Source organism: Channa argus, chromosome 17, assembly GCF_033026475.1.
Source record: "Channa argus isolate prfri chromosome 17, Channa argus male v1.0, whole genome shotgun sequence".
Taxonomy (NCBI): Eukaryota; Metazoa; Chordata; class Actinopteri; order Anabantiformes; family Channidae; genus Channa; species Channa argus.
In genome coordinates, this window is record NC_090213.1 from 8,717,140 (window position 1) to 8,742,616 (window position 25,477).

General features: G+C 40.2%; 1 protein-coding gene across 3 annotated transcripts in view; it reads left to right on the forward strand.

The window, feature by feature from the left end:
- LOC137102311 (glutamate receptor ionotropic, kainate 2-like) overlaps positions 1–25,477 on the forward strand; it is a 57,436-nt gene that overhangs the window by 20,738 nt on the left and 11,221 nt on the right. For all 3 annotated transcript variants that reach the window (XM_067481688.1, XM_067481686.1, XM_067481687.1), the window contains exons 4-12: positions 774–955; positions 2,861–2,914; positions 4,381–4,554; positions 18,344–18,487; positions 19,299–19,406; positions 19,551–19,664; positions 19,773–19,979; positions 20,852–21,075; positions 24,609–24,727. In XM_067481688.1, coding sequence (XP_067337789.1) covers positions 774–955; positions 2,861–2,914; positions 4,381–4,554; positions 18,344–18,487; positions 19,299–19,406; positions 19,551–19,664; positions 19,773–19,979; positions 20,852–21,075; positions 24,609–24,727 — 1,326 coding nt within the window. The remainder of the gene's footprint in view (positions 1–773; positions 956–2,860; positions 2,915–4,380; positions 4,555–18,343; positions 18,488–19,298; positions 19,407–19,550; positions 19,665–19,772; positions 19,980–20,851; positions 21,076–24,608; positions 24,728–25,477) is intronic.

A 25,477-nucleotide genomic window follows, 5' to 3' on the forward strand; every position in this document is an offset into this window, starting at 1 on the left:
CTATCTTTTTCCAGTTCCCTCTCAAACTATCCTCACTGCTCCATCCATTTTTATACCCATGACAAGTAATCATCTTTGCCATCAATCCAGGCTCTTTCATCCCTGGACTCTGAAGTTCTTTACTGAGGGAGAAACTCATTGTAATCTCATCACTGTATCTCCCGGAGAGCTTTCTACCTGAGCGTGTGGTCGAGAAATGAAAGGTGAAGATTGTAGCTCAGTATGTGACTCCAGCGTCTGGCTCCCTAAGGGCAAGTACAAGCTGGGCAAACAGAGCCGCTCTCATCATAGCACATCTGAAGTGTGGGGGAGAGAGAGAGGAAGAGAGAGAGACAGGAGAGGCAGGGACGGACTTTTCATCATGATAAAATTGAACCCCTTCCATGCTACTCTACGGTACCATGGAAGACAAGAATGAATCAACATTTGGGAACCTTCTGTGGTATTGGAAGTTTCTGTAGGAGTGTGCAGATTGAGATTCTATTTTGTGCTTTTGGTATAAAAGAGTGCAATGTGCTGGCTTGGTGTTAAATTCTCTTGATAGGTCTCTAGCAGTCTGTTTGCTTGCCAAGCATGTGTAGGAGGATCAATAGACTGTGGATTAGGAAGGCATGCTTATGAGCCTTTTTCTGCTGAGAAAACCTGAATCCAGTTGGTTTTTGTGGCCTCTTCAGCATCAGAGATACTTCATAATGGCGCCAGATCAAACACAATATTTTGCTGCATCTTTAAAATTCCCTTTTTTACACTATATGTATCCTCTTTGTCTGCAGGTCTCATTCGACTCCAAGAGCTGATCAAGGCACCGTCGCGATACAACATTCGTTTGAAGATCCGACAGCTGCCCACAGAGACCAAGGATGCCAAGCCACTTCTGAAGGAGATGAAGAAAGCAAAGGAGTTCCATGTCATCTTTGATTGTGGACACGAGATGGCTGCCTGGATCCTGAAACAGGTATGAGACCACCTTACTGAGCCATGAGAGCTAATTAGAGTCATTACAAAAACCATACCTGGGGAACTACTTTTTGACCCTAATGTGTTCAGTGATAATAGGTGACATTCAAAGGAATAGACATGTCAGTAAATGTCATGAAATGTGTAAATAAAGGTATAATTTGTTATATATTTTTTAAAAAGTACATTTTAAAATTTCGGTTTAATAATTCTTATTTAAACAACCTCCTCACCTTTTAGCCAGTCGTGTGCCTCCTGACTCTTAAGCTCACACAAGCTCAATGGCTGTTTCCAGATTTAGCCAGGAAGCACATGTTGGGCACGGCAGCAAAAATGTCAAAAGGATTCAGAATCAACTATCCAGCACTGACACGAAAACATATATTTTCTGTTACTTACCACTGAGTAATAAACCAAACTCAGTTAAATTAGTATGGTCATAGTGTAAATGACAAATTATTATAACCTAACTGATCTGTTCATTATCTGTAAACACTTATCTTGTTTAGGGTCATGGGGGGCTGGAGCCTACACCAGCTGTCATAGGCTGAGAGGTGGGGTTCACCATGGACAGGTTGCCAGTCTATTTTAGAGAGACATACACAGACAGACAACCATTCCCCCCTACGGGCAATGTGAAGTCACCAATTAACCTAATATGCACATCTTTGTCCAGAGTACCTGGAGAAAACCCACACAAGCATGTGGGGAACATCCAAGCTACAGACAGAAAGGCCACAGTCAGCCAGGGACGCAAACCCGCAATCTTCTACCTGCGAGGTGGCAGTGCTGACCACTCCACCCCCCTGCCGCCCAACCCTACTGGTCTTCCTTTTTTAGTAGTCCAACTTCTTATAAGTGCTTAAATAACACATCGAAAACTTATTTGCTTCTGAAAAGAATTTTTAAGTAGATATTTTTCACACAAAATGTGTTGCTTGTACTGATATGATTTTGTTTATTTCACAGTTCCCTCTGAGTGTGATAGGAAAAAACAAATATAAAAACGTCCCAAATTTTCTGTCTGTAAGCACTGCAGCTCTTCATACCCAATAAAAATAGTTTTCCTCACCAACCTTAAACCAGGATTCTTCAGGTGTGTGTTGGAAGAGGCAATGAATTCTCTCTAGCAGTAATCAGTCATTTTTGATGTTTCCCGTAGAGATAGAGCTGCATTAAGAGTTCAAACCAGGCAACATGGTTGTGAGAAGGCTTCAATTCAAGAACCCCCACAGTTCTCATAAATAATGTGCCTCTGTTAAATGAATTTAACATGCCTGTAAGCAGAATTAGAGTTTCTAATTAAAAAACCTTTATTGTGCAATGGAGAGCATCCATTATGACGGGTCAGTAGAACAGATCCAATATTCTACAAAGAGATTAAAGATGAACTGAGGAGAAAGTAGGTATCTGAATTATTTGCATCAGTGCTTAAAGAGAGAAAGAGTAATAAAGGGAAGACATTGAGCTTATTGTTTTAGTGGATATACATAATGAATGAACTATGAGTCTATGTACTGAGTGCTGAGTTTGTGTTTCTATAGGGGGGAAATTACATACATTTTGCAGTTAATTCACTTTTAATCTAATTCAGGAAATGGCTGAGATAAAATGATCACAAATGTTGCAGGGTGTTCTATCAACTTAACTGCTCTTACTGTTCACATGCTGAAATTTCAGATGAATTAACGCATTGTTCAAAATTTAATAAAAGAAAAACACATCATGAAATAAATAATCATGTGATTAAACAGGGTAACACATCTTAACAAACCACCAATGTATGGAAAAATGTCAGAGGGACTATGTATGTTAAACAACAAAATAAAATGAGAACAATAATAAAATACTGAGATATTCATATTTGACTTTGTTACTTTAAATTGTTCTTTTCCTCTTGTAGGCCCTGGCCATGGGTATGATGACAGAGTACTACCATTATATTTTTACTACACTGGTGAGTATGCTGGCACTTTACTTAAACTATGTTTTAGAAAAGTTGTTTATTACAGTTTTTGGATTGCACAACGTGCTTAATAATGTGTGTGGATTGAAGAGTTTTATTTCTCTATGCTTATTGCAGTGCAAACATTCATCTTTTTTTTCTTGTTGCAAAGAAAACATTCCTCCATCTGTCTGAGTGTCTGATGGCAGTTTTCTTCTCTGAGAACAAAATTAAAAACATCTCCTCCAGATGCCAGTTGATCAAAAACATCCTATTATTTTCATTCTGTGTGAAGCATTTTGAACGTGAACTACAACTCGACATTGTGGCAATATAAATAGATGACCTTGAAAAGCTGACTCATTGTCGTGTCGTTGATTCTCAATATTCTCTTTGCATTTTAAAGTATCACTTGTTAAAGTTTAACTTTCTAAAATTCTGCACCAACCTTTTCAACCCACCTGGATGTTTCCAACCCTGAGAGTAGGAAACAAAAGCAGTTAGATAGATTTTATTCTGACTCTGGCAGCGATTGAAGTTCTCAAAAGTTCTTTGATCTAGCCACTACAAAGATTGCATGCTACGCTCCAGATGAAAAGCAGCACATCTTCACTGAGCCCAGAGAACAGAAGACTGAGAGCTCTGATAATAGCCCTGAGCAGATGATACTGTCACCCATTTGGTCCATTATAGCTCTAACAAACAAATGGCATGCTGTGTTGTTTGGAGCACAATTGCAAAGGCTGAGAGAAAGGTTGGGAGAAAACCGACCTGAAAGAGACATTTACCAGTGCACAGGACATGCAATTATCCCTAGTGCATCCATATAAGAACGTGGCTAGATAAAAGTGGAGTGAGTGACAGCAGGTATGTCACTAGGAAAGGAAAGAGACTTGTGATTATAGGTCTGTTTCAGCAGCACACTGCCGCTTGTTGGGGTGGAAATGTGCCTACTTTAACATCAGCCAGTGTTTGGCAGGTTGTAGGCCACTGTGCTGGCCAAAGCTGCTGTATACTGGTACCAAGCCATCCATGCTGCTTTCCGAATCGGACAGCAAACATTGACCATGGCATCACTGTTATGTGTCCATCACCTGCTGTTGCTCTGTCAACTGTGCTGTTGCGTCCCAGAGACATCTGCCTGGTGAGGTGCCAGACAGGCTGCATGCAGGACAATTCGTTGTCCTTTCACTTCCACATGATATATGGCAGCCCACCAAAAGCCTGGCTGTAACCTTGAAAGCCTTGCCTTAATCAAGGCACATACCTAAGCACGAGCTAAAAAAAAAAATTAATGAAAAACCTGTAAGTGCATCCTTCTGCTCTCGCTTCTTTTGCTAAAGTTGCCACTCAATTGGCTATTTTACGATTCTGAAGCAGATCAAAGATGTTGAGAAAATAAGCAAGTACAACGTACAAATACAGACAAATCATTTTCAGCTCACACACATCTAAACTTTTATCTTTTACACTTTCAGGATCTTTTTGCCCTGGACATGGAACCATATCGCTACAGTGGAGTCAACATGACCGGATTTCGCATCCTAAACACAGAAAACTCTCAGGTGTCGTCAATCATCGAAAAGTGGTCAATGGAGCGGCTACAAGCTCCACCCAAACCAGACTCAGGCCTGCTGGATGGATTCATGACGGTAGGCATTTATGCTGCTTACTCTACATAATGCACATTTTATGCCGTGCATGCAAAAACATGCTCTAGCTGTACTTCAGTCCCGTATTTCTAAATTGTAAGCCATAGGTAATGTAACAGTACCTTTGGGGATGTTATACGGCAGGCACCTGTGTTTATATAAATGATCTTTATTAAGATATAGATGATGAAACATGCCAAAAACAAATAAGTGTTTGGAAATATGCAGTTGGTTTTAGAGGAGAATGACTGAGCACCAGTTGTCAATCATCATCATCATGCAGCTCTCCTGGGGTGGGCACGGGAGCAGCATGAACGCCCTCTGCATGGAGCTTTCGGGTTAGTGCTCCTGGGTCTAAATGCTCGGTAATGAGTCGGTGTGAATGGTAATAGCCGTTTATCTGCCCTCCTGCCTCTCACAACTCTCCTCTGGGAGCGTGGCCAAAATATGACAATCTGTCAGTGTTCCTGCAGAGAGAGGGAGCAAATTGGATGGAAATTATGGCCTTGGTTTTTTTAGGATGCCATCCAAAAATGCATGGGATAAGGTGATTTGAAAGTGAAAAAAGGAATGGAGCTCGTCATGGACATTCAAGGTCCCTCTCTGGGTCTGTGGTTGTAAACAGTCAATTTACTCCACCTCCCTCACAACACCTTCCTTGCAGATAAACACCTTTTTTTCCCCTCTCGCTTTCAGGCAGTCTTTCCTTCTTAGTAGGTTTAGGATCTGGTGTCATAAATCACTGTAATGAAAGAAGTGTCTCTACGTCCATGCCTTTGAATTAGTCCACGGTGTATATTCATATATCACGCAGCTTTATTCACTCCTAAATAAATGGGAAATAAGAATACAATCAATCGTGGTAATAAATGTGTTTAAGCTATACTTTCCTAAATAAAGCGATGTAAATATACCATGGTTTAAGTAATATATCCAATGAAACGCAACATGTAATGATAACTACAGAAGTATCATATTATGGGTATAGTTTTTCACATGTGGATCTTGGGTTCAGAAAACCAAGCAAAGCAGTTATGTGCGTATAAAGATTTATACACAAAGAGGGTAAATCATTTGTCCCCCCCTCACCGGAAATTAATGGATATTAGTTGAGAGTGTTGAAATGATTAATTAGCATTGCATGAATCATTTTGTCAGATCCTATGCTACATATTGACATATCTCGTTGGACTAGAACCATCATTAAATAATAAATAATACGTCGAAAGACTCCCACAAGCTTGATAAAGTACTTCATTAGAGTGTTCTATTTATAAATCCTGGCTCTGATGTATTTTATTCTTTAGAGTGTTCTGCCCTAAGAGGATTCCTTATAATGAGTGAATGAAGAGATAGCAACGTGTATATGAAAACACTGTCATTTTAATAGTGTAACAAAGACAAAATGGAGAAACAGTTCTGTTGGTGATATTTAAAGAGAGGCTGTAGCTACTTTCTAAATGTTTAGATTAAAAATGTTTGATTTTTCTGCAACACAAATTTTGTTGTTGAATTTGTATAGAAGCCACTTCCAAGAGTATCATTAAATTAAAAGTGAGTGCAGGCTACAGCAGCCAGTATGTGACCTTCCACCCCCGACCCTCCCTCTTTTATTTCCCTTTTCTCATACCTTGTTCTAATTCTCTGCAGCACAGAAACCTTGCTGGGCTGCGGGCTTATTTGCACTCGGTGACCAGGCAACAGTTGTGTAGCGATGGTTACCAGGACAACGCTGTCCATGTCACCTTGCGACTTCATGAAGGATTGATTGACTGAGATGGGAGCAGGAGGAGGGTAGGGTAGGTGAGATGGTGGTGGCAAACATGGGAAGGAAAAAGAGAGCGGCAGGAAAGATGGAAGTGAGGATGTTACAAACGTAGAGCACGTCATGTGACGCTTTTCTCACGCCGCAGGGCTTACATTAATGCAGGCTAGTTTATAATCACAGTGACACTGGGTGCCTTGGGTGAGGCCGAGTGTTGTCTCAGGGAAGGATGCATAATGAGAAGTCCCTCCTAGGTCAAGGCAGGCTTGCAGACACAAACGCACTTGGCCTCTGCTTCTCAACTATGTTTGTCAGATGTATCGCTGACACGGAGCACGCATAATAAGAGTGGGAATGCTAATTAGTCTAGTTCATTTGTGTGTGGATGTGCGGGTGATCTCGCCTGCTTGTTTCAACTCTTTAACTATATCCCTTGAGTAATTTCAAGCCAAAATGGTTGTAACCTTCATATTTATATGAATTAACAGCAGTCAGAGACAGACAACCTGTGTATAGAAATACAGATTAGATATTTTGAATCTAATCTGATCATTATTTTGTCGTATCTGTGTATAATTATCGCCAGCAGCTAATGAAATACTTAGATTTAATGTTTTGTTGTAATTGTAATTCTTTTAAATCCCCAGTGTACTATGCTAAGTATATACTTGGATTTAATTGAGGGGAAAAAAACAGTTCCCAGTTGCATATCTCACTGAGACTTTAGGCACCAACATTTTCTACATCTGCATCATTTCATTTTGTCTACATTTCATTGAGCTGTAATTACAAAAACAGAGGGTGTTGATGTTCTCCAGTGTCATCACCACAATTGAAAATTCCGGTGTAATAGCTCATACTAATGGGTCCGTTATTAATAGAGAGCACTAGTTGACATGATGGGGGTGCCTCACATGGGACAATGCAAAAAATTAGACTAATGCAAGTTTAATGAATTGGAAAAATATACTAAAGATATTTCCTAACCAATAAAGACACATGAGCAGATGTATTTAACTTTTTCCTTTCCATCAGCAGTTGTTGAGAATATATCCTTGAACAAGACACTTGAAATGAGCACAGCCACATGCATGTCAATGACAGCGATTTAAACATCAACAACACATTTGTCCCCATCCCACGAGTGTACATTTCCTGTAAAAGCTGCACACAGGGTACACAATTCCTGGTGAGCTTGGAGTTCCATAGTTCCATATAATGTTGGTCTGCCTTTAGCCTACACAATACAAGTTGCATACCAATGCACAGGCTTCCATTTACCCACATTTTCGGTGCACAAACTGTAATTTGCAACATGAGATAATTTCGTTTCCTCTTAATTTCCCGGCATTTTACTCATCAAAACAAACGCGGCACCTGAAACCCGTGCCTGTGAGAACCCTGTGGTACTTGCAAATTTGTCTGCAATTTCTGAGTGACAGTCATTTGATAAATGGGACGCCGCCACCATTTGCAATCTGTGTGTGAGCTGTGCTTGCAAAGCGCTTTTGTGAAATGGGTCCTGGATATTATTCTGAGAATAAAATTTGAAGTATCTCTGCATTTTACATAGTCCAAAAAACAACAATTGATCACTGGCTCATTTTTCTTTTTTCAATAGTTTAGCTCACAAACTAAACTGAAACCCAATTAACAGGTTCTGATGTAATGTTTTGATAGTGATGACATTTGTCTTTAATTTGTTGGATTACAAATTGTGTACTTAAAATAACATCAGTGTGCTGTATCTGAAAGAATAAAAATCAACATCTATACTATATATACTTTAAGCTGAATGTGGGTTATTTCTGTTCGGGCTCAAATTAGGGGAACTGTGAGTACAGAATTAAAGTGGAGGAGAAAATGCGGATAAACATACAGGGAGGGGGGAAACAACAGACACCTCACTGCATTAACAAGCACTGCTGTGAGCCGAGTGGGGACCGCCCACTCAGTGAGAGCAGAATGGAGAAACTAGCTTGTGGCAGCTATGCACTGGTTGGTGTTTTATCATGCGTGTTTACATACAAATGTGTGTTTGCACTGTACAGTATGTAAGTGTGAAACACAGTGAGCACATACTGTAAAATGTCTGATTCCGTTCAGCTTTGGTGGCTCTTGCGATGGAGAGATCTTGGCTCACAGTTTGTGGTTGTGTAGCACATGGCTGCCTGGACTGAATGGGAAGAGAATGCCGACACATGGATCCCTCTCGCTCTCACTCTCTGTAAGCTTCATTCATACAACATTTTAACCAATATGGGTCCTGAGCCTGAGCGTGGGTGTTGAACCAAATTTGATGTTCCCCAGTAAATATGATATTGAATACAGGGAATGTACTGTAATTGTTCTTGATATGAATCACTGCAAGGATAAACTTTACTGGGAATTAGATTCAGCATTTGGGGAATTGTTAATTTTTTTATTTTTTTATTTTTTGTCTTATGTTATATTAGAAGTTTTCACTCTGAATATCCACACACAACCCCAATTCCAAAAAAGTTGGGAAGATGTAAAAACATAAATAAAAACAAAAACAAAAGGGCAACAAAAGGCTGGAAAACAAATTGCTGCAAATCAAAAACAAATAGAGGAGCATTTGACAACTAATTAGGTTGATTGGCATCAGGTCAGTAACATTACTGGTTATAAAAGGAGCATTTCAGAGAGGCAGAGCCTTTGGAATGGAAAGATGGGCAGAGGTTCAACAATCTGTGACAAACTGTGTCTAAAAATTGTAAAACAACTTCAGAAAAATGTTCCTCAATGTAAAATTATGCAAACTTTGAAGATCCCTCCATCTTCAGTATATAATATCATCAAACGATTCAAGAGGAATCCCAAGGAAGGTCAAAACTGGATGCCCATGACCTTCGGGACCTCAGGCAGCACTGCGTTAAAAACAGGTCTAATTCTCTACTGGACATCACCGCATGGGCTCAGGAACACTTCCAAAAATCAATGTCTGTGAACAAAGTTCACTGTGCAATCCACAAATGTTAGTTAAGGCTGTATCATGCAAAGAAGAAGCCATATGTGAACACGTTCCAAAAACACTGCCGTGTTCTCTGAGCCAAATCTCATTTAAAATGGTCTGAGGCAAAATGGAAAAGTGTTCTGCAGTCGAATGAATAGAAATTTGAAATTCTTTTTGGAAACCACGGACGTCATGTCCTGTGGACTAAAGAGGAGAGGGACCATCCAGCTTGTTATCAGCAGACAGTTCAAAAGCCTGCATCATGGTATGGGGAGGCATTAGTGCCTATGGTGTGGGCAGCTTACACATCTGGAAAGGAACCATCAATGCTGAGAAATACATAGTAAAATTTCTCAGTTTCAACATCTGATATTTTGTTTACATTCAATTGTGAATAAAATATGGTTGGATGAGATTTGCAAATCATTGCATTCATTTTTATTTAAGTTTTACACATCTTTCCAGCTTTGTTTGGAATTGTAGGATTTGTGCTGCAGGTTTTATTTAATTTCCTACTCCTCTATACATCACAATGACAGGCTGATTGATTTTTGAGCTTTACCCATCTGGCCAATTAGTAACAAGCAATCTAGACATAAAACCCCAAAATCTGAATTTCACATCATAGCAACTTGCTCTCCGGTGCGTTGACTAACCTCCCCTTTTTGCAGCCAGATAAAACAAGGTGATGCTTCGATTTTGAATGTGATATAGATCAGACAGAGCTAACAGAATGAGCTCCACAGAGGTTCACAGATTGGTTGCGTCTATTACAGCAATGTGATCTCCCTCCCTCTGATCCCAGTTGGCACAGAAGAGAGCCTTTTAAAGACAGCAACTGTGGAGAGCAGACACTCGATGCCCTGTGCCGGGCACCACCAGCTGGGCTTGGCACAGCATCAACATTATTAGCGCCAATGCTCCCTTGGTCCTTAGAAGCCTTTTGTGAGTGAAAACAGGCTGTGGCAGAGGAGGAATTCATAAAGACAGATTTTTTTTTTCTTTTGATTTATTTATTCTTTCTTCCTTTTAACACATTTTACTTTAAGGTATCATTTATGTCTTTTCTTTAAAAATGAATAACTTAAAGTTTCTCATGTCCCTTTTAGTTAAACACTACACAAAGAGGCTAGCTAAACCAAAAACCACCAAACAGATTGCTTAAAATTATCCTCCTACGTGTCAGACATGCCAACAGTAATTCAAACAGGTCCCTTCTATGGTATATTGGGCAATAAAAGCTTGTGTGATCAGAGACTGCAACCATCATCACTATCACACAATCATCCTCTGGAGGCAGGTGCAGGCAGCAAGAGCTGGGCGTGTCATGGTCTCACTCATACTCAGGGTTGTCGCCTGGCCCTGAGATCTCTTGGAAGCTATCATCCCTCGCAAGGCTAAATGCAAATGGTTAAATACAAATTTTAATGTAAATTAAGACTTTTACTTGAAATTGATAGTTTTTACTGTGTGGTAGCATTACTTCATACTATATGCTTTATCCAATGCACACAAAATACTATAAATCATCTTAGGAGAAAAAACTAAAAAAATCTATATGCACAAAAAAAAAAACACGCAGGAAGAATGCCGAACTGCGTTTTATATTAAATATCAGTTCTTTTTTATGTCATAAAGTATCTGCATAAAATAAACAAAAGATCTTGCTACAGCATAATTCTACCCAGGTATTCTGGAGAGATTCCCACAAAATGCCCACTGCTTAGCACCAACCCAGATGTAATTAACACTGCCTGCGTTGTTTACACTATAAATCAAGTGTGGACTCCCTCCATACTGCCTGCATCCGATTTCTCTCGCTTTCTCTCTCCCTTTTTCTGGCCGTAGAGTCCACCAGATGGTAGCAAAATTCGAAGGTCTGTTTACCTCTCCAACTAACTCTCCTCCCCTCTTCCACTCTGTCAAGTCCCGCTCTAACTTGTGATTGTCGCAGATGAAGCCTAGTTCTCAAGTGACTCACCATTTAATCACAACCCTTGTCTTGGCTTCTTTTCAAGGGGTTTGAATAGTAAAAGCTTTGTTACTCTGGGAATTTTCAGAAAGTGCAACTGATGAACTGAGGGGAGGTAAAAAAAAACATGGAGTGGGCACCTACTTGCCTCTTTAGCTAAACCTGGTGGGAGGCTGATTAAATATGAGGAAAGGCCATCATGTTAAACAGCCACTTAATCAGATGTAGGTTAGGCAGTGTGGTGCTAATTAGGGTGGACTCTGAAGTGGACAGTGCTGCCAACAGCATGCTGTTGCCTGAAGGGTCTGGTGGGACACCACTACTCTGAACATTCACGGCCTCTTTTGTCAGACTTAATAAAATACTTTGGCACAATCATACCGGATGTTTTTTTTATGTGCAGGCACTCGGAGTAAAAGTGTCTGACATTTTTAGTCACTAAACAATCTATGGGTGGCAGTCTGTCAGTCTAGATTTAAATATTTCAACAACTATTGGACACCTTTGGATTGCCATGAAATTCTACACACATATCAATGTTTAGCTACGGATATAATCCTAATCACTGCACAGACCCTCTCATCTCAGGGTTCCATTGTTCCTAAATACTATATCTATTAAGAGGAGGCTGTATACTAAACATTTGACTTTTACCCAAAAGATGATACATTTATATGGAGAAACTTCTGTTATGCAAGAAAGGTTTTGGCAACAGCACCAGAGGTTTGTTTCCAACAAATAGAACAGGGGCTAGAGTTACAGTAGTGAGTATGACTAGTCTGTGCATGTTTGAACTGTTTCACCTATTTATCTTTGTAAACAAAACGTTTTTATAAGGTCACCAAATCTCTTCTCACTCCTTCCCCAAATTTCAAACCTAGTATTTTTGGAATCACAGGGAAGAAAGTAAGAGAAACAAAATGATTACTATGTAAGGTCAGACTGGAGATTTGGTCAACATTGAACCATCTGTCAGTATGTGATAGGATAAGGGTAGTTGAGTAATGCTAACTTCAACAACACAAAATAAATATATAGAGAGGTTCATCAGAGTTGTGCTCACTTTCTCACCACTCCCACAAGACGTTTTATTTTAAACAAAAAAATCTGCAGTGTAGTGCTTTAACCCCCTTTAAAGTGCACTTAAATCTACAATAAGCCATGAAGCCGCTTTTACATAAATCAGGCACCATCAATGCAGTTACGCAGGGGTCCTCGTTGGAGGAAGCTAGTCTTACTTCCTGTGACAAAAAAATCTGTTTAAAGAAATGCAACAACGCGGCTCTGTTGCCTCAGCATGTGGAAATGCAATGTGAGAAAGGGATTAAACCTCCAACGCACTCAAGAAAAAGAGAAAAAATGACAGCGATGGCACTGGCAAAGCCTTCTATATACCCACACTCTGAGCAACACTCACGCACAGCTCAGTGAAATACTACAGAGAGCAACTGGGGAAGGCAGAGAGAAGACACTGAGAGAAAGACAGAGGGGATGAAGAGAAAAGAAGCAAAAAGAGGAGGGACTGTGGTAGAACTTAGGTGGTCAGAAAGAAAGAGACGAAAAGAGACGGAGTGGAAAAGTTACAGACACGGAGAGCTCGCACTACGCTGAGCCAAAGTCACCCGAGGGCCTGCTCTCCTCTCTCTCTGCTAGAAAGTCTGAAACAGCCGTAATATGCCCCATAAATCACATATGTCACATTTCAGTGTTTTTCAACTTGTCTTTTCACTTTTTTACTAGAAGTGAGAGTTTGCACAATTCTCAATGCACAAACTCGATTTCATCATCCAGGCTCTAATTTAATGCACCAGTGCCCAAAATACATGGATTCATGTTATATTACAGTTTAATTACTACAGTGGGGAAGACCTCATTTTAAATGGCTGAAGCAAATGAGAAACAAAAGCACACTGGAAACTAAATTTGAAGAAATAACAGTAGCAGAAACAACAATCTTGGGACAATATGAGGTGTCACAAACCATCTAACATAACATCTATAAACCACAGTTTGGAAACAGGTGAAAACAGTCAAGCTTGGCTCTGTTGAGGGGCAGCAAAATTGGCCTACCTGCATCTCTGACATTCACTGACATTAGGACTGTGCCATATTATATCATCTCCGGTATATCATGATATTTCCTCCACATGATAAAAATTCTATCTTGTTGTCGGTATTAATATTGACACTATCGCTGCTTTATGACGTGTTTGCATGTCCTATCACCGGCATCTCACATGAGACTACAAAAACAAAAAATCCTGGTGAAAGTCATACGATTTACCATGTATTAGCTAGGTCGTGCGCTCGTGGCATTTCATTAGCTACTTAACTGAATTATTTTTGTGATATGTGATGATGTCAATGGTTTTTAGTTTTAATCACTGATTGTAAAATATTGTAATATATTTTTAAATGTATCTCTCCCACCCCTAATGCACTTGTTAAACCTATTTTTTTAATCTGCTCCTGCTTCATGTTAAACCCACATACATTTATTGTCTCAACAAGACTCATCAACAAAATGAAACATTTATTTATTTATTGTTTTTAAGTTAAAATTCAGCACTAATTATGCACAGACATTTCCCACAAATGTCCACAGCCCACAAGAGAATTTCATCTTGGCAGATAAAATAAAGACAGTATCAGTGGGGGTGGTATTTTGATTAAAATAAAAATTATAATTTAATGCTGTGTTCTTTTACATGAGTCTGTACTTGACTGATGAATATTTAATTGCTAAAAGTCACAAAGTTTACAATTGCAGACTTTGTGACACAAATGCTTGCACCGACTGTGCAGTGAAGCAGCACAAATGCATATAAACTATGGAATGGAATGAATAATTACCTCCCTCTTCTATCAAATCATCAAACCCCAGGGGTCTGGCTGTGATCTGAGGGCAGAATGACTTCAGCTCCAAGAAAACAATGAGCTTCTCTCTCTCCCGCTGACACTCTGACTCTGATACTGATGGCAGTGCTGACGGCGTGATTGTGCGTGCGTGTGTGAGGGAGAGAGAGAGAGCAAAGCCATACAGGTTAGTGGGTGTGCGTGTGTGTGCGTGTTGTTCATTTTGCCTGGCAGCTGTGGACCAGTCATGCATGGTGAATAACAGGTCAGTGCTAATCTCATTAGGGCTAATCAGATGTATATGATATGTATCAACAGTAGGGTTTCACTGAACACAAGCAGCCGCAGTACACGTCCATCACTAGACAGGTAGTGATGCACGTGTTTGTGTGTGAGGTAAGAGGACTGCCAGGGAAAAGAACGACTGATTGAGAAGAGGTGAGAAGGGGAAGAGAGATGTTGTTTTTCAGGGTGCTACATTACCAGAGAAATTATGGTATTATGCACAGGTAGGGAGCTGGTGTGAATACTGATGCAGTGAACAGGAATATATTTGTGTAAACACAAGCTCACTCACACAAATAGACGTACACACAGCAGATAGCTCTGAGAGTTTGCAGTTCACCTGTTCTAAATGAGGGAACTGCACACAACAACAACAAATGAGGCATGCCTCTGGGAGGCTTGCAAGTTGAGGTTTGTCACTGTGCCTGAGTGTGTTTTTGCAAAGGTGTGTATGCCACACTAATTGTTTCTTGCTTGTGTGTTAATATTTTTATGTCACTGATGCATCATTAGACAGACAGTGCGAAAATGAACCAAGACATCAAGGGCTAGAAAAGTGGCCGTAGGGTGTGGAAAAATCTGAGCATTTTTATATTAAATGAAATAAAAGGCTGTGTGAATACAGGTATATTTATTGAAGCAGAAGTGGGTTGTGGGATTTCAAATGGTTATGTTGTTTTTTGAGTGAGAGGCTGAGAGATGTGGAAAAGACAAGGCAACAAAGGTTTTGGGCTTCTTGCATGAAAACCTTTCCCCTCTCTGCCAGAGTGTCCCAGGGAATCAAGATTGGATTCACTTAAAGCACTTAAAAAAACCCCACAGGACCTGCACTTGGCTCTGAAATGAATATCAAGATCGCTCTTGGATTGTTTTTAAATTGAATACAATCTGCCAGAGCTATGAGCCATCATTTCACATTTTTCCCTCTCCAATCTCTCCCTCTTCCCCCTTGATGCCAGCCTCTTTGTGCTTCCATCACAAAGGGATTTTCAGGAATTGTTCTGCTCCAAAGGCAAGTAGGAAAAAGATCTTTGCCATATAAATCATTTGAGCCAGACGGCGTTTGATGTTGAAGTTAAAAGATTCAGCAAATATTTCTAGGAGTGGTTGTTAAGTCGGAGGAGAAGCTAATAGAATGACAGAATTCATACAAACAAAGAGGCTGATAAGGGATTTGGTGGAGTTTTTATTTTTTTATTTATTTTGCCTCTGAGTGCAAACACGGCAGCAAACACCACTCTGTTATACTAAACTCCTGTTCACAAGTCAACTGACATATCTTGAAGCCAAATTGATCTTTATGTTACCTTGATATGTCACAAAGATACAAAAACAACTCTGCTACTTTTAAAGCATACAGTTTAGATATCTTTACCCCCCCATAAAATAATTATTCTAGTAAGTTTCTGATTTTGTTAAAAAGCAATAGTATACATATGTTGTGAATCACTCATGACATTATCATAAATTATTTTTTTTACTGAATTAATTGAAGTTTGTACTGAATGTCAATAGTTCAGACTCACATTTATTCATAAAATCTTTCTTTTTCTCAAAGAATATGGAATATTTGCCATAGGATTTTCCAGGGAACAGTGGAATATTCTAAAAAAGCTTAATATCTTGGAAGAACATAAATGGATGAAATTGTCTTTCTTGTGCCTGATTTTTGTTCATTTGTGTTGTGGAATCTAACTTAAAAAGTATCAGAATAAAAAAGTTTGATACGAATAATTTGTACGTAGCATATACAGTAGCTTAAGGAAAACCAAAACAGTTTTTCAACACACATTTTTTGAAGTCAGCAATACAACATCTGTTAAGCTTTAATGAAATAAATCATCAGCCTTCTGTCACACATCAAGGCTGTGCTAAAATATCCCATCTGGGCTTTATACTGGGACATAATTCAGAATGAAAAGTAAAGTAAAAATAAACTTCCAAGCAGAGCTTTAAGACTGCAATCTGTTTTTAGCAAACAGGTTTGTCAGGTTGTTTTCCCAGGGGTGTTTTCCACAGGATATATTAATAGCCCTAAAATTCTGCATCCGCCCTAGTTTGACCCAAATGACTAAAGAGTTCGTAGATTGAAGAATAATAACCTGATATTGATTGATTTTGGAAGAAAAAAGTGAAGCCTGTTGGCAGAAAGTTAAAAGGTCACATGCAGAACTGAAGGGAAAAGATATCTGTGTGTATTGTGAATAGAGAATTTAGAAAACAAAAATTTCAGAGTTTCAGTGCCATGAATCCACTCATGTCCCAGTCAAGCTGAAATAAATCAAAAAATCAATTTGTTGAATAAATGAGTTCAAAATGTATCATGTCCTCTTAAAATGGAATGCAATAGTTTGAAATTTAATGTGATTATATTTGATCCTTGTCTGAATTAATTGAGCTGTTTTTCTTTTTAAATACATACAGAAAAAAGGGCAGATTTAGTCTATGTTTTTGTATATAGTTGGTAACAATAATTGGATGATTGGAAATAATGAACTTTTCCTTCAATAGAGGAAATAGTATTTGAAAACTGACTGTGTGTAAAAATCCTCCTCTCTATTCAAGAAAAAGATAAGCAGAATGACAGTCTCTTTCCCTAATCAGAATTTGCCATGAATACTACCACACACACACACCAGCGCTAACACACACAGTCTCACACTGCCTGCACAGGGAGAGCAGATATGGCACTAGCTGTCTCCTTTCCCAGAGAGGCAGCGGGGATGAAAGAGTGCAGTGACTGGTCTCCCATCCTCTGATCTTCTGCTGCTTTTGACATCAGCAGTCACCAACTCCAAAAGCACAGACGAACTGGAGGACAAGCTCAAAATTCACAATCTGCCCACCACTGCAGCCACACGCAAACTCCCCACCATACCGTCTATCTCGAAATTCCTCCTTCCTCACTGTTTGATGTGAGATTTATGTTTTTAATTGGCCTGCCACCATAAAAAGAGGTTGAATAAACTGTACACAGTGCACACTTTCGCCCCTCCCAGAACCTCCGCACATTCCTTTTCTCCACCAGGAAAGCACGCATGCTTCCCTGCACCTATAGAGACAATATAGCGAACTGATAATGAGCTAAGAAGCATCTCCGTCGTCTCCTGCTGTGCACCTAGCTGTACAGAAGTGCAGCTCATTCTCTCTAACAGCCATCACATCCACAACAATCCTATAGCTTCAGATACTTTGAGCTCACAGTCATTTTTTATACTCCCTTGCAGGTTGGTCATCCAGGACTTGTCAAATAAGATCAGCACAGTGTATTCCAGCCTGTGTGGCACCGTGGAAAGAGGATGTGAGTCTAGCTGTAATGTGTTGACCTGGGTAAATGTGGAGTGTCTCTAACTGTGCGGACGGAGAACATGAAAGGAATCCATGTGCGCCAAGCAGAGTGCTTAAATAAATCTCAGCATGCAAGTATGAGAATTTTCAGCTTGAGCATTTACTCATCTTGGTGACTTATTACTGAGGTTATATGGATGACTGCCATACATGCTTTTTAATGCAGTTCTCCATATATCCCAGCTACGCCAGTCAGAGTTGTCCCATCTGCACTGGTGCCTGTTTTGCATTCCTTCTCTCTGGGGAAACGGCACACCCATCAGGAACCATTAGTCTTCAGAGTGACAGGCCAGCCTTCCACTGAGAGACTCTCCCTGACTGAGTTTTCTCATTGCCTCAGACGGGGGTTGGGTATTTTTACTAACAGGCTGAGACACTGTGCCATTCGTGCGGGGCATTTACTGCTGGCATTACTCCTAATTTATGTGCTCTTATCCCAGCTGAAGCATAAAGCAAGTCACCCGAGACTTCACACACTTTCTTATGCTCCTACGCAGGTGAACAAATGGAAGGATGAAAGGTCATGTGGACAGATGCATCGACAGGTGTTGTAAAATGTCTAGTAATTTTGCCTCCCTGTTTGCAGACGGATGCGGCGCTAATGTATGACGCGGTGCACGTGGTGGCAGTGGCAGTGCAGCAATCACAGCAGATAACTGTCAGCTCTCTGCAGTGTAATCGCCACAAGCCGTGGCGCTTCGGAGGGCGTTTCATCAGCCTCATCAAAGAGGTACAAAGCTATCACAGCTATCAATATGCACACTTTCCTAAAATTTAACCTGAGGAATCCAATGAACCCTCTACCTTTGTTGTCTTATATTAATGAGCACAATCTCGTGTTTGCATGTCCTGTGTAAATAACTGTTGTGCTTTTGTTGCATGTTAAGCGTTTCCTAATCACTTTTACTTTAGTACATTGTGGTCATCATAAGTCCTTTATAAACATCTTAAAGAAGTTTATTGACTAATCTTAACATCCCCAAAAATCTCCATTATCCACTGTAACTACATGTTTTTTGTAATGTTCCCTTCCCTTCTCTCTGCACACCTCCACCTGTGTTTATATCAAAGCTTTGGTGTGTCTCCTTAACTCTAGTTGGGGTCAGCCATTTGCTTTGTTCTACAAAGCTCTTTCAGTCTGTGGATGGTATCGTTGCAGGTAATTTTCAGAATGAGCCATTGTAGTAGCTGGCGCTTCCTCCCCCTCCTGTGTCTGCTATCGCTCTCCATGCCCGTCTGCTCCTCCAATGGCTTTGAAGTGAAACTTCAAGCACAATGAACCACATGCATAATGAACTCTTACCTGTCAAGCCAGCTTCTATCGTCAATGCTTTATTGTTTCTTGTTATGTTGTTGAGATAGACAGTGAAGGGAGATCCAGATGGAATATATAATTGGCAAGGAAAAAAGCTTAATGGTTAGAGGTTGGATTGATGTTGTCAAGAAAGACGATACCTTAAGGTTAATGGAATGACTGTGATGAGAGCTGATGATCTTGGTTTATCATGCTTTTTTATTGTATTTATTTTTTTTGTCTGTAGGCTCACTGGGATGGTTTGACAGGACGGGTTCTCTTCAACAAGACCAACGGACTAAGAACAGATTTTGATCTTGACGTCATCAGTCTGAAAGAAGACGGTCTGGAGAAGGTGTGTTACTCACTGGTGTAGCTGATGCTGTGCGACTTCTGGGTTTTAAAGGGAAAAAAAAGCCAATGTTGTGGATCCTTTAAAGCATCCAGATCCACAGACAAGACATGGTGCTATAGACTTGATACTAAATTGTCTCAACAGATTGGAACATGGGATCCTCCAAGCGGTCTGAATATGACAGAGACTCACAAAAGCAAGACATCCAATATCACTGACTCTCTGGCTAACAAATCCTTGCGTGTATCCACCATACTGGTAAACACATTCAAATGAAAACATAAGCAGCATAGACACTGAAAAAATGTGTTTAATACAAAAACCCAGATTTCTGCATCTCTTCACCAACTTATATTCTTTGTACAGGAGGAGCCATATGTGATGTTTAAGAAGTCAGACAAGCCTCTTTATGGGAATGACCGCTTTGAGGGCTACTGTATTGACCTGCTGAGGGAGCTTTCTGCCATCCTGGGTTTCCGCTATGAGGTGCGATTAGTAGAAGACGGAAAGTATGGTGCGCTGGATGAGGGCACGGGCCAATGGAACGGCATGGTGCGGGAGCTCATAGACCACGTGAGTCAACAAACACTAGAGCTGTGCACAGGAAGGATTCAGAAAATAGAATTTTCATAAAATAAATTGGCAAAACATAAACTTGTTTATAAGGTTTTAAAATATTTTATCTAAACTCCTGAAAAACTTAATTGTATCTATCATAGTGCAGCTGCCCACATTATTCCTTATTGCTTGATAACAGAGACTTTTATATTTATTTTTTATTTTTTATTCTTGAAAGTGTATTTCAATTCTTCTTTAGTAAATCTCTTTTACGTTAGAGTGCAGTATTTTAGATCATGTAACATTGGAAATAATAGTACACTAGTCTTCTCACAAATTAAAACTAATGTGTGTGAACATGCACTAACCGTGCTCAGTGGGTTTTTGCTGCTAGATCCTTATTTGGTCTGGTGCACTAGAGAGAGAACCAGCAGACAGAGCAGAACAAGAAAAGAGCACAAAAAACTTGAACAGAATTTTTAATAAAAAAAAAAACTGTAGTACTGCTACGTGCATGAATAAGTTATGCATTGGAGGTGTGCTTGGAGCAATGCCTAGTACAGAATTGGCTAATCTTATATTCAGAGGAGACATGAGACATGGGGTTAATTCATGACAGTTTAATCTCAGTGACTCACCTTTGACACCCTATAAGAAGGAGCTGACACATAAGCTGTAATTTCTGACCTCCTGCCTGCTAATCTAGCTGAATTAATGCTCCTGGCTGTATTGTCTCCTCTGTCTCCTGTACATGGCTCTTCTTCCTGTACATATTGGACAGACCAGCTGTCGACAGAAATCACATGTTAATTTGATTAGACGTTTCTTATTGGTGGACTCAAACACCTGCCCACCCGCCCCACTCCACCCCTATTATGTTGCTGCAGAAAGCAGACCTGGCAGTGGCGCCTCTGGCCATCACCTACGTCAGAGAGAAGGTCATCGACTTCTCGAAGCCCTATATGACACTGGGGATAAGTATCCTGTACCGCAAGCCCAACGGCACCAACCCTGGAGTCTTCTCCTTCCTCAATCCCCTCTCACCTGATATCTGGATGTATATTCTGCTGGCTTGCTTGGGTGTCAGTTGTGTGCTATTTGTCATAGCCAGGTAACATATCAACCGTCCTCTTCCCTTCCTTCACCCCCTCCCTCCTTCCTTTCTGCACTTCCTGCTTCCCTTCCTGTTTGCCTGCTTTCACTAACACACAGCAGTTGCTCCCTCTGAGTGAGAAGAAGGGAATTCATTCACTGAAAATCAAGCCGTGACTGGTGGAAAAAGCACAGCTTGGCAGGGCATGGCTCTTTATATCAGATGACTTCAGTAATTTTTGATGGGATCCACAAAACATGTTATCAAATAAGCAGAAATATATTGCTTTAAAGGACCATACCAGTGTTTTTACACTTATATTTGCCTATAGTTTCCACTATTGTAGATTTTTTACCTTTTTTTTGTCATCCTAAATGGAGTTGTATTTTTTTTTTTAGATTTTCCTCCTATCATCCCTTTACAGGAAAGTTCATAAAACAATCTACTGCTTTAGCTTCATTGTCATTGCAATGACAACATTGTTTTGAGGAAGAGAATTAAGCGTAATCAGTGTCAACTGACAACACTGAATGAGCAAAATCAATTACAAAAAAATGGTATGGTTGTAAAATTTAGCTGATTCCTCTCAGTATTCCAGACATTTGTGCACAAGCATCAGCAACTGCAAACCAGCTTCCCATTACATATCTCTTAATCAGCTATAAGAAATGTACAAGAACAATGCTGACATTGTACAAGTACAATTCTTGCAATATCCTAATGAACCCATCCCCTTCGAGCTCTGATGCATGACAGATATAGAAAGATGTGTGTTAACCCCAGGACTCCTCTTCTTCTCTTTTCATCTTGAGAGGTTCGGGTTTAATCCACGTTTATCAAATGTTACCGGCGCAATGATCACAAGAGGAAAGCAGCAACTGTCACCTAAGTTAGTTCAGAATATGCAAATTATACCCATAGCCCTTTGTTTCCAAATCAACAAGGGTAAGTGATTAGCATGCACCTATATTAATATTTGTGTGGATGTAATAAAATGTTGACTGTACTTTTATTAAATTATAATACTCCTGTACACATGCATGCATGGTGCCTCTTTTGCACACCATGGCAATAAATAGTGCTTGTTTTTCCGTTATGTGACCAAAAATATGCAGCAAAGTTTGAATCTGAAGTACAGCGATTTCTACTGTTTGCTGAGCTGGTTCTCTCATAATTGTAGTATTGATTAGGCTTCTACCAATTGATTGGTCAATCCGCAATTGCAGAGTATATTATTTTCTTTAATCCCAACAAATGGGGAGAGAGGACTGAGTTTAAGAAGTTCCGTTTTTGCACAATAAAACCCTAAACACTTCACTCTCACCAGGGATTCACAATGTCTTTGAAAGCCTTCCCCCCACCCACACACACACACACTTTATTTCTTATTTCAAGCCCCGCAGAAATACATTTTACTCAGTGGTTCCTTCCAACTCTGTTTGTGGTTGAATTGATTTCTGTCTTTATTAACAAAACAAATGGTGTTCTCTCAGATCGTAAAACCTTTTCTAGTGTAGAAAATGTCCACGCGCCAAGAAGAATGGATCATTTAAATTACACTATAACATGTTTACATATAATTACAGGCTGCGGCAGTTTTGCAGTCCATGTCAGAGGCGCCTCTGATTTTTAACATCCCCCCAACACAGCCTCTTTGCTCAGCCTGAGAGAAGAAAGGCAACAGATCTATAAAGCCAGTCAGAGAAATTGAATCCAACAGACAGTTAATGGAGGGACCATGTTGTGTTATTGTGGCCGAGAAGGGGATAGAAGAAGAATCGCTTTAGAATTCTGTGTGCAGTTCGACGTGTCCCCCATGCTCGGTGTGAGGAGGTGACCTTAACGTCTGCATGTTTCACATCCCTTTCTTCCTGGTGATCAGCGTGCAGAACACGGCCCACAGGAATACGGGCCGGCTGCAGGCAAAGGTCATACAGAGGAGTCTGGTGCATACAGAATTCACATGTATACAAACACAATCAAAACAAATGTGTGTTGTATAGATTTATACCCACTACCTGACCAAGAGCACATACTTGATGTCTCCTCAGGCAGCCCCTAAACATTATATGTAACATCTGTGACCAGCATAAATAAATCATCTTCATGGACTGAGCCAAAGTAAATACAATTGCTATCACAGATAAATGTACAAATACACAGCCATACAGGCACATGCACTAACATTTATTTGCCAGAGGCTTAATACACTCAGGCATAAAAACGTATGTACACTAAAACACGTGTGCATACACACTGCATTCCATGAAGCACCACAAGGCCACTGTGCCGTCCCTGTGGCCTGTGGATCCAAGGAGAGTGCTCATTGACATTCCAGCAAATCAGGCATCCCGTGGTTGACAGGAAGAATTATAGTGTGTCATCATAGCCAAGATGGCTTTCAAGAGGACAGCATAGAAAATAACTGTAAAGGAGATGCAATATGACAAAAATCTTTCCATATATACAGTGTTTGTAAACTCAGACCATTAATTAAGTTGCTGTAACAACAAAAGATCAAATGGCGTATCTATATGTAGATAGCAGCTGTTGTGCAGTCACCGTGGCTAATAGCACCACCAATAAACAGCCATCATATAACATTTTGTCGTGTAAACATATTATATATAGAGTATATGTCCCTGTGCGTCTCTAAAAGCTGCAGATGACAAATCGCATCACATTGCTGCGCAGTCTAAACCTTTAAGTCTCTGCCCACAGGCTTATTAGCATGCAGCAAGCTATGGAAAGGCTCCCAAACAGCCTTACCTGATGGCTGTCCCAACTCTGCATAAGCAATGTTCCCTCTATCAACCACTTCAGCACAAACTCAATCAGTTCCTGATGCTTAACACTAACCCAATCACCTTGCGCTAATGCCATGCCACTTTTGCTTAGGATAATAAATGAGAAATGTCCACAACTGACCTGAAGACACCGACAATCAGCTGAGACAGGCACAATGCAGTGTGTGTGTGTGTGTGTGTGTGTGTGTGTGTGTAGGGTAAGCGTGGTAATCAGGAAAAAAATAGGGTGTAGGTTGTTGGGGTGGGAATGGTGCAGAGAGGGGGTAACAGAGTTGGCTCTTGAGAAACCAGACGAAAAGAGGAGAGCATGAGCACAAATAGCGTGCTGTGGATGTGAGGAGAAAATGGCATCTGCAGAGTAACGGTGATTGCATTTGCTGGGGGGAAACACATAAAGGCTCCTGAGTCAGTGAATCCAAATGAGCTCCAAAGATCATCACGCACTAGGACATTATCATCAGCGACCGTGTTATTCCAGCCTATTGATCTGTTCTCACAATAAACTGATGGCATTTGAATATGCCAATACGTTGATCTCAGCAAAAGCCTCAATAACTTGCTTCGGTCTCCAAAGAAGGTCTGACCCTAAGGCCACAGTGCAGGATTCCCACACATTTACATTTCCTTTGTTCTTGCTCACAGTGGTTTAAAATTTATGTTTTATCTGCTGTTTAATCTGCAACAGGGACACACTGTTTTTTGCTTTGTGCTGACATGTCTGTCTCTGTGCTCTCTCCTTTGTAGGTTTAGCCCTTATGAGTGGTACAACCCGCATCCATGCAACCCTGACTCGGATGTAGTGGAAAACAATTTTACGCTGCTCAATAGTTTCTGGTTTGGAGTTGGGGCTCTCATGCAGCAAGGTAGTTGCCTCAGCCTGTGGCTGCTGTTGCTCTGTGGAGCTGGAGCTCTCTATATCCCACTGTGTCTGAGGGTTGGGTTGTTTTATGCAAGCCAGCGGCAACAGAGAGAGACTTCTGGGCATCCAAACAGAGCTTAGTGTAAATGTGCATGTAATGATTGGTTTTTTTTTCTTTCTTTTTTGTAGTCAACTTAGCTCTTAGGGTGATAGAACAAGCCATGACATCATAGGAATAGATCTGGCAACCATCATGCATCTCCATTAAAACAAATAGCCTTGTTTTAAAACACTGATTGAGAGAATTTTAGGAAATGTGGTTCAATGTACGTTTATCAATGTTTCTATCAGCAGCAGGTCAAATAGCATGAATTTTGAATTTTATTCAAATATACAGTACATAAAAAATGTTGTTTTTTAGTGTAATAACACTACAGTACCCAGTGTCCTCTCCTTTTGTCCTTGGCTGATCAGCACCTAGAGATCAGTGGGGTGTGGAGTCAGGATGTGAGGTTACCTTGGGTACATGATTCTCTGGCCCAAACAGCCTGTCCATTTTCGACACTGCTCTGACTGATTGCTATTGAATGTGCTTGATTTAATTGATTTATGCAAACACCTTTTGAAATAGCACTTTTCAACATCTCCTGAATTATTTAAGGCAGTCACTGACTCAGACAAGATAATTGCACTTGTTTGAAATCCAACAATCATCTTGTTTTTCGAGCCCTCTCAAGTGATTTCATCTTGGCGT